The sequence below is a fragment of the Wolffia australiana genome, chromosome 2 (genome assembly GCF_029677425.1).
Source record: "Wolffia australiana isolate 7733 chromosome 2, ASM2967742v1".
In the NCBI taxonomy this organism is placed as follows: domain Eukaryota; kingdom Viridiplantae; phylum Streptophyta; class Magnoliopsida; order Alismatales; family Araceae; genus Wolffia; species Wolffia australiana.
Genome location: NC_135836.1, coordinates 12819983 through 12833091, shown reverse-complemented (window position 1 = coordinate 12833091; position 13109 = coordinate 12819983). Strand labels below are relative to the sequence as shown.

At 43.1% G+C, this 13109-nt stretch overlaps 2 protein-coding genes across 3 annotated transcripts; both read right to left on the bottom strand.

Annotated features, from left to right (window-relative positions):
• Positions 1–699: 699 nt before the first annotated feature.
• Positions 700–4898, bottom strand: LOC144716907 (calcium-dependent protein kinase 18-like). The gene is made up of 12 exons (XM_078592177.1): positions 3952–4898; positions 3520–3650; positions 3216–3257; positions 2632–2743; positions 2476–2554; positions 2219–2388; positions 1992–2118; positions 1744–1859; positions 1566–1673; positions 1415–1477; positions 1156–1329; positions 700–1042 (listed from the first exon to the last, which is right to left on the bottom strand). The coding sequence occupies exons 1-12, from the start codon at positions 4294–4296 to the stop codon at positions 923–925; spliced, it is 1587 nt and encodes a 528-aa protein (XP_078448303.1). The 5' UTR covers positions 4297–4898; the 3' UTR covers positions 700–922.
• Positions 4899–5044: 146 nt separating this feature from the next.
• On the bottom strand, positions 5045–12778 carry LOC144716908 (DNAJ heat shock N-terminal domain-containing protein). Of its 2 annotated transcripts, XM_078592179.1 has the most exons (3): positions 12051–12778; positions 6186–6377; positions 5045–5224 (listed from the first exon to the last, which is right to left on the bottom strand). In XM_078592179.1, the coding sequence occupies exons 1-3, from the start codon at positions 12735–12737 to the stop codon at positions 5204–5206; spliced, it is 900 nt and encodes a 299-aa protein (XP_078448305.1). In that variant the 5' UTR covers positions 12738–12778; the 3' UTR covers positions 5045–5203. The 2 variants fall into 2 exon arrangements, with proteins under 2 accessions (XP_078448305.1, XP_078448304.1); XM_078592178.1 differs by lacking the exon at positions 5045–5224 and having other exon boundaries at positions 5981–6377.
• Between the last annotated feature and the right edge of the window lie 331 nt (positions 12779–13109).

Below are 13109 nucleotides of genomic sequence, written 5' to 3'. Positions count from 1 at the left end.
AATGAAGATGGCGAGTTCTCAACAAGGACGATGAAAACCACTATAAATACGGGGGTGATACTCGACTGTAGGGTTTTATTCACGTCACCAGTGATGGTGACGCCATCACGATGACGGGGACGTGACAGGATGTCCTATGGAGAGATGCGTGTCGGGAAAGTGACGGTTTCTTTTTTGCATATGCTGGGACGTGTGACGGGACGGTGACGTGACAAAAGTTTCGTCACATCACCATCCATCACGTTTCGTCATCCGTTCCGTCACGTCCGAGGCATCACACCCCGGTCGTGCCGTTCCCTATTTAAGGGCATATTTGCAAACAAAAGTTCAGAAAAGTCCATAAGCCTTCAGAAATTGTAAAATTATAAAACTTTACTTTTCGTGACATGCTCCAGGCGGATTATTTTGAACTTTCCTTATACTAGGTAAGGAAATTTTATAAATACAGTATCATAAAACAGAGCATTTTAATGACTTATTTTAACCCAATTTCTGGTTTATCAAACTTCAACTTCGTTCCAATTAGTCTGTCAACTGTCTTACTAAAAGAAGAGCCATATCTATTTTAATGGAGAAGGAAAACTAACTTAACACCTGAATGACCAAAATGTCCTTCGTTGCCTAGAGTGCCACAGAGACTATATGAGGGGATAGGACCTTGTCATGTCGAGGTTATAGAGATAGGGGACGAGAGAGATATAAAAAATAAATGAATAACTTTATAATGAATGAAAGAATTTGAATTACATTTTGGTGAATGCATTTACAACATAAATTCTGGGAAGTTACCCAGATAAATGCTACAATCTGTACAGCAGTTTCCCAAAGAATGGAGCTTCTTCAATTCAAAGAGCTCTTCTATAGCTTAGTAACCCCTGAATGGCTTGCTTTGCATAGAGGTGATTGAGAAATTGTACGACCTTCATGAGCCCATGCTTGCAGTTCTTAAAAGCCTGCGGAATTCTGACAGACTTATCTTCCCATCCCTGTCTCTGTCAGCCTCCTCCAGCCAAATTTCCGCAGAATCATGCATACCCACAAGCTGATCATGAAAAACATATTAAATCAAGAGCAATTAACAAATTAAATCAAGAGCAAAATCTGATATTTTTCAGAGCCAATAAAAAATAATTAAAAAACGTAGCTGTGGCTTACCGCATTAAGCTCCTCCACTGTGATGAACCCATCGCCATCCAGATCGAATTTGTTGAAAGCGGACTTTGACCGCTGCAACCATTTCTCAGAGTCGTGTTCTTTTAGCTGACGGACATGCAGAGTTGCAGCAACGAACTCTTCAAAATCAATCCTTCCATCCCTGTTACTATCAATCTGTTCCACCAATATCCATTTGTTAAGCCAGAGATTGGCAAAAAAAATGAACTCAAAAGATATCATTTTAAACCAAAAAAATTACCGCCCGAAGAATCTCAAGAACACGTGGCTCCTTTGCTCTCCAAGGAATATCTTTTGAAAGCGCCTGGGGGTTTAAAAACAAAAAGCTATCAACATTGAACGCGATTCTTATTTCTCCAGGGAGTAAAAAACACGATCTAGCTATAGCTTACCCGTCTCATTTCTTCGAGGCTAATGGAACCGTTTTTGTCAACATCTATTGCGTCAAACTGGTCGTGGAGGTCAGCAAGTTCATCTTGATTGATCGTGCTTGCTAGCGCCTGCCAATAAGAGCTCCAAATTATGCAAGGTCGTAAATATATTCTTCAACTAAGAAAAAACCGCACATACCCTGAGAGCAAACTGCTTGAACCGGCTGTATTTCACAAACTGCCTCATGCCTTTTAAAACGGATATGTCCAGGGGGATATCCAGGGCATCACCTCCCTCCCTCACCCATGGATGTGCTGGTTTAGTTGCATAAAAAAGTTTGATAAATTATGATGATGGAAAAAGATCTATCAATATTTTTAAGTATAATTGGTGGGATGGAGAATTAAAAAAATGAAATAACCGTAATGGAGTAGTGGTGTACATACAGAGAGCTTGAGCTGCCGTCAGTCTAGCACGTGGATCCTTCACTAAGAGTTTTCCAACGAAATCCTTGGCGCTATCACTTATGTTTTGCCATGGTTTCCGGCGAAAATCTGGTTTTCTCCTCAGTATCTGAATAAGAGTTGACCGAATAATTACGTTGAATTTTGGAATATAACTATTAAACTAAATACAACCCGCGACTTTGCAAATGCTGGAATAGAAACTGTACCTCTTTGAAGACTCCTTCCTTGGTTTTGGCCCAAAACGGCCTTCTTCCACTAAGTAAAATATATGTTATGACGCCAACACTCCAAACATCCGATTCCGGGCCTGATCTTTGCTTCAGCACCTCCGGGGCAATATAATAAGCACTTCCAACGATGTCAGGGAACTTCCGTCCTGCGTTAATTTTTTATATTAAGACGGAAAGATCAAAAATTAAGAGGAAAAGGAAAGAAAAGAAAAATAAGATGGAGAGATACAGACCTGGAACAATGAAATCAGAGAGACCAAAGTCTGTCGCCTTGAGTAGAGAATTTTCTGACTTCGATTTGAAGAGAAAATTCTGCAGGTGTAGATGAAAGGAGGTTATCTCTTCTCTCTATAGAGATTAAACTAAGGTAAACCTACGGCTAAGTTTACCTCGGGTTTCATGTCTCTGTGAACCAGGCCACGCAGATGGCATTCAGCCACTACTTTGAGCATCTGTCGAACGATTATAGCAGCATCTTTCTCCGCGTAACAGCTGTCCTTCCTGATTCAAGTAAAATCAATATCAACTAAATATATACTAAGGAGAAAATATTAATTATGCCAATATTACATTTTGGGGATTTAGCTCTATGGCATCATAGAAGTCTAATAGAGAGGAGGGAAACCCCTGAAGCTGTATTATCGTATCATCATAGTTACTGACAGGGTTCTTGTCTTCTACACTCTCTCCCTACACATTCTCTCTCTTCCCGCTCTTACTTAATCATTCGTCTTGGATATTAGGATTTTATAATGCAACTGCCAATGACTTGAAACTTTGAATAAAATAAAACCATTGCGGATGTGTACAGAAAAACTGATGATTCAATTATTTAGAAAATTGAATAGGTCATGATCACATTTCCAACTCACTACCAAAACTTTCATTCATGAGACTCCCAATCTGACACGGTGAAAGATCTTTCATGAAAATAAAACCACCCAGAAAAAAAGGTGCTATCAAGATAGCTTACTTGGTTAGAATTTGATCGAGAAGCTCACCACCTTCACATAACCTGACAAGGTTAAAGATTAATCAGTTCAAAGATGAAATAAAAATATTAAAGAAGTGAAATACCCCGTAAAATACCACAGTAGAAAAGACTAAAGATAACGAGTAGCCACGTAAAAATAAATTAAAAAGGACGCTTTCTTACAGAATAGAGTATCCGTCAAAATCCAAAACTGACAACAAAAGAGCTATGGAGACGATGACAAATGCGCGATGAAGACATTTAAGTGAAAAATTGGAAGTCAACGTTTCTGTCATATTCTTACTCCATAACTATATAGACAAAAGCATCGTCCTCAAAAGCATTGTAGAATTGAACAACATGCTCGTGGCCTGTAAGAGCTTGCAGTATCTTTACTTCTCTCTTAACGTCTTCAACAGCAGTACTGTGAACCATCTGGCACCAAAAAGAAAATATACAGAATGAAATTTACTATGCTCCAAATATAATCGTCAAGCGGCTTCCTGTTCTTAGATTTCTACACAATTTTACATAAACCCATGAAGAGTTCCAATCAATTATACCAAGAGTCGTGAATTGATCATAGATTTCGCCGAGCCGAGAATCCATTAAATTTCTCTTTATCACAATTTCCAAATTATAGGACGGCCCAAGAACTCTGACCAAAATTACTCGCATAGATTACAGGGTAAAATATCAGAGGATCCGAAAAAACGAACTGAAGCAAGAGGAATACCTTATTCTTGCTGATTCTCTTCACCGCCACCTTCTCCCCGGTAATCTTATCCGTGGCGACGAAAGTAAAACCAAAATGGCCGTGACCCAACAGCTTCCCGATTTCATATTTGTTCTTGAATCCCCTCAAATACCCGAAATTCTTTGAAACGCACGGAACTGCACCGTTCGTCCTCTTCGCATTGCCGCTCGTGCCCGTCGGCTTCTGATCCCCGCCGTTCCAAGACTTTTCAGGAGTCTCCGGGCATTCGTAGAGATTTTGCTCCGATTCGTTGTCGACGGCGGTAGCGGCGCTGCGACTGCTCGTATAGCCGACTTTGGTAGCGGCAGAGACGCAGATACCCATTCCTCTTCGCTCCTCTCAAAAGAACGAAGAAAATGGCGTACAATCGTTCATAAATAGAGCAGACGGAGGCAAAGAATGGCAGAGGGGGTCAAACCAGGCGACTTCTATGCAGCCCCCGCAACTGGGAAAACGACGAAGGAGAAGGGTAATTGATTTCCCCTTCTCCCTCTCATCTTTATCGGGATTACGAGGGAGACTAACCCTTATTTCTCCCCCAAAAGTTGAAAAAGATTGAATCTTTAGCGCTTTACCGATCCAAGAAGTAACCAAAAGGCAGTACCCGTGGCTTCCATTCCTAGCCGAGTAATTGCCCATTGGCCCTCGATCCAAGAATTTGACAATTCTTTCCCAAAGGCGGTCTTCCCAGAACGGACCAGCCACGTAACTAGTTTGGGTTGATCAGCAACAGTGGCGAAAAAAAAGGGCTTTCAGAGAAATTTTGCGAGGAGGACCAAAATTTTACGGCGCAGGCTGCTCGCACTAAAAAGATGTGAAATAAAGCAATCCCGAACGACCGGGTTTCATAGAAAAAGCTGAAGTCTTTTTGGAAAAATTAAGAGAAAAATTACTAGTCATACGTTGAGAGATAGACAGAGAAAGAGAAAGATCCTGGATCTTTCTCTTTCTCTGACGGGTGGAAAAAAGGTGGGGTCACGAGTTATCTGTCTCCATGTCTAAAGCCAACCAAAGCGCAGCGAGCACTGTGTGGGAAAGGCAGAGATCAGGTAGTTTACCTGAATATGGCTCGTGAAGGAAAAAGAGACAAGTCTTTCTCACCATTCCAAATAGAGAGAGATAATTGAAAATTTTAGGGAGGCCCACCTCATTTAACTGCCATTAGGGCTGCACAAGAAGCAATTTCTCGGATGTTTCCAAATCCGAAAAGTCATACAACCAACACGAGTGTTTACCGCTGCCTCTCTGCGGCCTGCGGGTGAGAATCAGGTTAGCCAAAGGAGCTCAGAGTAGAAGATTTATCGTTCAGTAGTTTTCTGGAAGAAACTATTTATTAGATTATATCCCAAATTAGATATTAAACTAACTGTTTAACCGATTGAAAATTATGAGAGTAAGTTTAAAATACCCCTAGTTTAAAAAAACATTCATGGACGTTTAAAAGCTTGGCTCATCCATTTTCAAGAAGAAACCACGTAGAATGTCCATATGTGGATGCGCAGGTTTGGGCTTCCTAGTGTAGGGTTTGGCATCTGCAATGAACATTACGACTGGACGATGACAAGTCATCATCGTCATCCATCAGTAGATGATGTGTCGTCATCGTCATTGCTTCAAGCCCAAACGAGGATAACGATGAGGAGACTTAGCGTGAACAATGATAGCGACGAATTGTCATCATCAGCCAATCCTAGTTCGGGATCGATGATGTGTATGACCAGTGTGCAATGATAATTCACCATCCTCAACATCATCTGGTTTCCAAGATTTGTCATTGTCACCATCGTCATCATCTTTTTATAGAAAAGAGGAATCATCATCGTCGATCACTCAGGCCCAAACATGGAAGACAAATTTGTAATCACAGCAAATCCTATTCCGCAGCTCGTGATCAAAAAATGATAAAATTAGCCTTGTTATGCCACGGTTGGGTTCAATTTCATTATTTATATTTTCAGGTTAATTATTGACAAACAAAAATTAATGTTTTCTATGATAATTCGTGTACGAAGACTTTAAAATATAGGGAAATAATTAAAATTTACAATATTCAGGCAACAGATCGTAGGTTATGTCTTGTAACTACGACCATTTCGTGAAAATCAAATGAAGTTGGATCAACTTTCAGCATGAAACCGACCAAAAAAATGGTGTAGATAGAGATTGTTAAGGCTGGAAATAAGAACATTCGCTCGGTGACATGGTGTTTGTACCTTCTGCAGTTTCTTCAAGACAGAATCTTCGAAATCTTGATAGCCACGGCCAACAAGCTTGTCCAGTTTAGAACTGTCAGCTTCAGGTTGTCTTGTCGGGGGTCCTTCTGAAAGACCAGCCACAGGGGACAGAAGCGGGAGAACGAGTAAGGGGTTCGAAAGGTTTCCAACCATACTATGAACGGCGGCAACCTGGAAACATAGGAGAAGAATTGTCATCCAAACAATAGCAGGCAAGGAGTACATAGCTATGGCGAAGGGGTACATTGTTAACAGAAATAAACATATTGAAACAGAACCTGAGTTGTAAAACAGGATTAGGTATTCTTTGAGCTAGCTACTGTCACTAGTAGGGTAACGAAGATGAAATTGTCATTGCCATCCACAAAATTGGCATCCTCACTGTCACTCGAGCAAGTGATGTTTTTAAGAAAGTGGGGGAAGGTCACCCGAGGTCGGTGGTCCAGCCCATATGATTAATTAATAAAGTTATAAATACAACCTTGTCCCAAGAGGTCCCCACATCCTCCGTTCACCTCCCTCTTAACCAAACCGAGGCTAAACTATGCACATCGTGCACTATGCTGACCAGCGAAGCCTCTCATCTTTTGAAGATGACCTTGTTCCAATGTAGCCATATTGCCCAAAACACAGCAAACAGCCGCCCCATTCCTCGTGGCCCCTGGGTACCCTATTCCATATAGAGTCCCAAGAGAACTCAGTGGAGACATCCACCCCAGTCATAGATTGGCATGCCCACACTGCCCGAGCAGGGGGGCATTCAAAGAAAAGATGACAACAGTCTTTATCTGTCGTCCAAGTTTCCGTGCACATAGCCTTCGGGTTGCAGATACAGCAGGGATAGTTGCATCTTTTGATAATCCTCCACCCTTTGTGCTGATGATATCAATTCGCAGAATCTTGTATGACATGAGATCGAATATTTATTCAATAGAATTCAGAATATTGCAGTATCGATCTATCAATGTTGATAACAAGGTCATCCACAGACGAGAAAAGAAGAATGTAGTAGATAAGAAAGGCCAAACAAGATGAATGCGGATAGAGTCGATGGAGATCTCTCGCGAGTTTTCCCCTTCTGCTTGGCAGGCCCAATCCTGCTCCCTCAGACCTCAGTCTTCTCTTGCAACTGAATTCTTGAAAAAATGAGTCCTCTTGTCCTTTCCCGTTTCCCTTTATTTATACCCATTCCCACGCATGTTTAGTAATGTGGGGTCTTCTCACGCGTGCCTTCTCTTCTTCCTTTGGTAATGCTTGGAGAAGGAACATTGTGTATCAGTTGACAACAATTGGTTCCACATGCCATCCCAGCAGTCCCTAACCATGGCCCTGGGCATCCTCGCAAGGGCGAACAGCCATCGGAACTCTGCACGGGGCCCCGAGTTGACCAGCCATTCAGCCAATAGTGGAAAGTTGCTCCGTTGGCCAGCTTGGCAGTGAAAAATTCTTGGACTTGAGGAAAAGCTTGCCTTCGGCCCTTCTAGAATGCAGATGCCCCTCTGCGTGGAGCAGCACACCACTCCCAGTTCAGCCATGGTCTGCAGTTGTCCATCAATACTTTTATTGACATATCCTCCACCAGCCCAATGAGTACACTCACCCATTTGGCTAAAATTGCAAGGGTTCGTGTCATGTGAGTGCCACGTAGTCTTCCCGCCCCCCACCTGGTTGACTAGTCTGCAGGCTATGTGCCAAGATACGAGGGCCATCCCCTTCCCCTCCTGCAACGCTGAACCTTTCCATGGAAACCTTCGCATCAAACCTTTCATACACTTGCCGACACAGACGGGTAGCATGGTGACAGAGAGGTAGAAAATGGAGAGTGTTGAGAGCACTGACCGCACCAGCTCCAATCGCCCCCAACCGCTCAACAGCACTCTGATCAGCCATCCCTCTAGCTGCCACTCCATCTTCTCTATGACAGGCTGCTTGTCTGTGGCAAGAAATCTTGGGTAAATTCCATCCCTTGTAAATATACTGGAACATTCAAACATATTCCTGACGACGATTGCAGAGTGTTGTTTACTAACAATATATCAAATCGTTCCCCTTCTGCAATGGGTAATTCTGGAATAGAGATCACCCTGGGGTGTATAAAGTTATGGGTAGCTCCCCCATCAATTAAAATCTTCACCTTGAGCGCCAGTATTTTACCCCATAGTTTTAATATACCTATTTTTGGGTTCTTATGCATCAAATTAAAAGAGACTTGTGCTGTAAAGACTGACCCATGCACAATAGGTGCTTCATCAGTCTGCATCATATCAGGCTCTTCTTCCCGAGGAATTTCTTCCTTATCTTTTTTCTAATACCATTACCAGATTTAGATCTTTTCGGCACCAGTGTCCTGGGGCAAATTTCTCATTGCAATTATAGCAAAGACCTTTATCCTTCCTTTGTTGAAATTCTGCTTCTCCTGAGATTGCATCTCTTAGGTGGCCTCTCATAAAGTGGTATCTGATTTGAAGTGGTGTGTTGCGGTCCCGAGCTACTTGACCCCGTATAAAAATTTCTCTTCTAGGTTGATTCAAGGTTGTACCATGCTGTCGGAGTTGATTGTACTAAAGTTGTCTTCTCTGAGTAGTTAGCTGACCTTGTTGATTAATATTGACTTGAGAACCTTGTCCGGTCTGTGATAAAGTCTCCAGATCAATTTCAGCTTTAATTGAGAGGTCCATGATCTCCTTGAGGCCAAAGGGATGATGGCGTTGTATCGCAATGCAAATATCGGGTTTAAGACCTTGTAACCAGGCATTCTCCTTGACAGCTGCTGATAAATCAGGAATCTGTGTAATAAGTCTTTCTAACTGAGAGTGGTACTCCAAAACAGATCCAGTCTGTGTATTTCGAATAGAGATTTGTACTTAGCATTCGCAGATAATCCATACCGACTTTAAAACTGAGTCATAAAATCTAACCAATCTTGAAAACCGAATTCATCTTCTGCATAGAAAAACCAGTCTAAACAAGTCTCATCCAAATGCAACGATATTAAGTGCATCTTATCTTTACCCGGCATTGGTTTTAGGCGAAAAAAATATGTCCACACTTTTGATCAAAACCTTCTGGATTAGAGCCTTGAAATAATGGTAGATCGCCTTTCTTGAATCGGTGATCTGAATCGTACCGGTATTGAGCTGGTGCAGCTTCATTTCGACGTTGTGCTGGACGAAGATCTGCTTCTGGCGTCGGGGTTGCTGGGGGCGTATTTTGCAACGTTTCCAAACTTAATTTATTCCTGCTATTTGATCTATCAGATGCTCCAACACATTCGTCATTCTAACAGGATCAAGAACTTGATCCGTCCTCTGACTCTTTATCTGTCATGATCTGTATCCGAGTATTCGGTGGCTCTGATACCAGTTGATAAGATCCTGCCTCATTACTGAGAGATAAATCATGATCGCCAAGAGATAAATAGTTCTTGAAGATAACAGTTGTATACGAACACGATACTCGTGGATCAATATGAGAGAATTATAGTAGAGTTTCGGGATGACAATTGAAAGCAGAGATAGAGGGAAGCAGAATGGGACAAAGAAAAGAACAACTCAGAGCAAATCGAATCGGTTCTTCCTCAGCTGGTCAGAAGGATCTCCCGCCAGCCTTCTTGCCAAATGCGACTTCAAATTCCAAGCTGCCTACAGTCCACAGCTTGGGTTTTTATTAATACCTTCTTGTTTCCCGCTCTTTTTATTTGAACCTTCACACATGCCTTTATTGGGCTGCATGTGTGGTATCTCTTCTCTTGCTCCTCCTCTGATATGTATTCATGAAGTTCTTATCAGCATGTTAGCCAAAGCCTTGGTTATGATGAGATGTAAAGAGTTAAACAACGAGATCAGCCGAAAATCCCCCACATTGAAAGCCCTATGGCACTTCGGTATCAGAACTAGGTAGGCATGGTTTATCCCCTCCATCATGCAACTGCCCTGGCCATCTTCATGAGTGCAGTAAAGAAGAAAAATGGAATGCTGTTTGGGGCAGGGCCCCTTCCCCGTTCAGCCCCATCATGGCCATCCTGATCTCTACCATTGAGAAGGGCTCCACCTACTCCCCTTGTTGCATCGTCATCAACCGACTTGCTCCTCTACCACTCCATCTCCATTTATTTCTGCCCCCTCTCGAGAAGAAGGTCATGAAGTGTTCGGCCAGTAGTCTACAGACTGATGGAGCTCGAAAGAACTCACGAACCCCTGCCTCCCCTGCCACTCTCACAAGAGCAAATGATGGTGCTACTTTCCACTACCACTTTGTGGTCATGATCCTGGTGCAAATGAATGATGAGGACAATGATGATTTGTCATCATCTTTTTCCATCTTCATTAACAATGAGAAGGCCAGCTGAAACCAGGACAATTGAAAAGGTTGACGGCAGCAGATATATTGGCTATAGATTAGTGGACGATGACAATTTCTTCATCGTCTACTGAGCCATCACGAGAGAAAAAAACGCGAGACGGCAGGACTAGGATGGTGACGGCATTCATCTTTCCATCAACATTGACGTCATATTTCCACTGCAAGGATGATGATGAGGATGACCATTTCATGATCACCATCCAGGTACAGAGGGGGACAATGACAAATCGTCATCAAGGACAGGAAACCTTAGTCAGCTGGATGTTCAAATTTTTTGATTTCCTAAATTCTTCTCCATTTACAGTTTGACTGGGTTCAGTATAGATCTTTGATCCTTGGAGCATAGGCATATATATTTTTCTATCCATAAAAAAGGGAGTTTCTCTATCTTTGAAACCTTTATTGCCAAGGAGAAATTCAGGAAGACTGAGAAAATGACCATCAAACTTGATTCACTCTCAAAGGCCATGGCATGATCATCTTGTACTCCACGGATGCAACTCTTATATTTAATCCTATCTTTGTGAATTCAACATAGATGAAAACGTAAAAAGATGGCATGACAAGGTTCTTTTAAAGACTTATCATACTTCAAAAATATGCGGTCATCACCACATCCGTGCTTCCTGATTAGCACGAGTTCAAATAAAAGCTAATGGGAGTTGCTCCCTATAAATGATGTGTGGAGACATCGATTGAGAGTTATCAAGATTGTCTGTTACATTGGGCGGACTTGGAGATTCCCAACTCACGAGGCAGATGCGACCAAACCAGCTGTCTACGGCTTATTCAAGAGGGAACCAATACGGTCACTCTTGTTGTTGTGTGTTCCCTTTTCTCTGGTTGTCGTGTAAGGTAAACTATCCTGTGAGCGTTGCTATTCTTGATATACTCAAGAGAGGAACCTTCCACCATGCTTCCACTGATCATAAATTGGCAGAATTTCTAATATCAGGTCTTACTCAGGACTAAGCATTCCAGCAACATTCTTGAAGTTTCTATATTGGATTGTATTCGATCGTGACCTTAGACCAGGATCTTAACATAACAAAAGAATAAGAAGTCAATCTAAGAATCATTGAACTGCCAAAGTTTAAGTTTATTATTTTCATCTGGTGGACTGCACAACTCTTCCTTCGATAAATGGGTTAGCTAAGGAAACAAAGAGACTGAACAGTCTTCTTTGTTTATTAAAATCAAATCATTTCCCAAAAACAAAATTTTGGTTTCAGAGTTAACAATTGTGTTCATGCAAAAAGCCCTTTCTTTTACCAAGTTCAGCACATGAAAAGATTAAAATTTTAGATATCCTTCCACATTTCGTTGAGTTTTGTATTTACAACAAGCATCACATAGAACTAACCACCGAATACAAAGAATCCAAAAATTTATTTCTAAATGAAATTCATCAAAATCTAGAACACTAGAACAAATTCTCCAGGAATAGTTGCAAGAAATTAAGGAGAAGAAATCGAGTCTCACCGCCGCGGCTTTTGTACCCATGACAATCAGCGCCGACCCTTTCTTCTTCGTTCCTTTCGATCTCAACATGACATCCTCCACATCACCGAAATTCCCAAACACCTCTCTCAGCATAGCATCAGTATACTCTCCAGCAGATCTTTCCCAAGTGACCTTCAAAACCCTCTCCTTATCCAAACCAACCCCACCTTCAATCTTAACCTCATCCTTCTCAGGTTCCGGCCGCCCAGGCGGAGCCTTCTTCTTGGCCAACATCGCCGCCCTAAACCGAGCAAGCTCCTCCTTCAGCCTGGCAGCCGCCTCCGCCTCCTCTCGACGCGCCTTCTCCACAGGATCAAGCCCAGAACCCGCCACGCCCGCGCGTTCTCTCTCCTCAAGATCCGTGGCGAGCTTCCGGCGCTTCGAATCATGGCGAGACTCGCGGAGAAGACGCTCCCGCCGCGCGCGGAGGAGATCGTCGAAGGCTTTGCGAGCGGCCTCGTTCTTGAGGATTTCGAAGGAGGAGACGAGCTTCTGGAAGATGGCGGTGGCGTCGGGGTCGTTCCGCCGCTTGTCTGGGTGACACTCTCTGGCCTTGATCTTGTACGCCTTCTCGATCTCCTTGATTGAGAGCTTTGCGCCTTCTTCGCCCGAGGGCAGGCCGAGGATCGCGTAGTGATCTTCCTCATCTTTCGAGCCCGTCGCCATTAACGCTTTCTCGAGCTCCTCTCCGACGAACTCGTCCTCGTTTCGCGCAGAGTCCCCCCCCCCCCCCCCTGTACTAGTTCCGGGTCGTCCGCGACGTGGACGATGGGCGGGACGGGACGAAGTTCGTCCGTCCCGCGTCCGGAATCAGTCCAGGGACGCGGACGGGGCGGTTTTTCCGTCCAAGATCTCCGGACGAAAACCGTCCCGTCCGTTTGTCTCCGGACGAATTTCCGTCCCGGTTTTCGTCCACACTCGTGGACGGGACATTTTTTCATCGTGGGACTAAAACACCAAGTCGTGGACGGGACGATTTCCGTCTGCGTCTCTGTACTAGTAAAGTTCCAGATTGTCCGGGGGATGGATGATGGACGG

Bases quoted from the DNA above. Each gene is read 5' to 3' on its own strand.
- LOC144716908 (XM_078592178.1), bottom strand. From the start codon at position 12,737: ATGGCGACGGGCTCGAAAGATGAGGAAGATCACTACGCGATCCTCGGC. The intron at 6,378-12,050 runs GTGAGACTCGAT...CTATGTTTCCAG, and splicing joins TGGGTACAAAAGCCGCGGCG to GTTGCCGCCGTTCATAGTAT.
- LOC144716907 (XM_078592177.1), bottom strand. From the start codon at position 4,296: ATGGGTATCTGCGTCTCTGCCGCTACCAAAGTCGGCTATACGAGCAGT. The intron at 3,651-3,951 runs GTATTCCTCTTG...TTTTGGTGCCAG, and splicing joins AGAGAATCAGCAAGAATAAG to ATGGTTCACAGTACTGCTGT. The intron at 3,258-3,519 runs GTAAGAATATGA...TAACCTTGTCAG, and splicing joins TTTGTCTATATAGTTATGGA to GTTATGTGAAGGTGGTGAGC.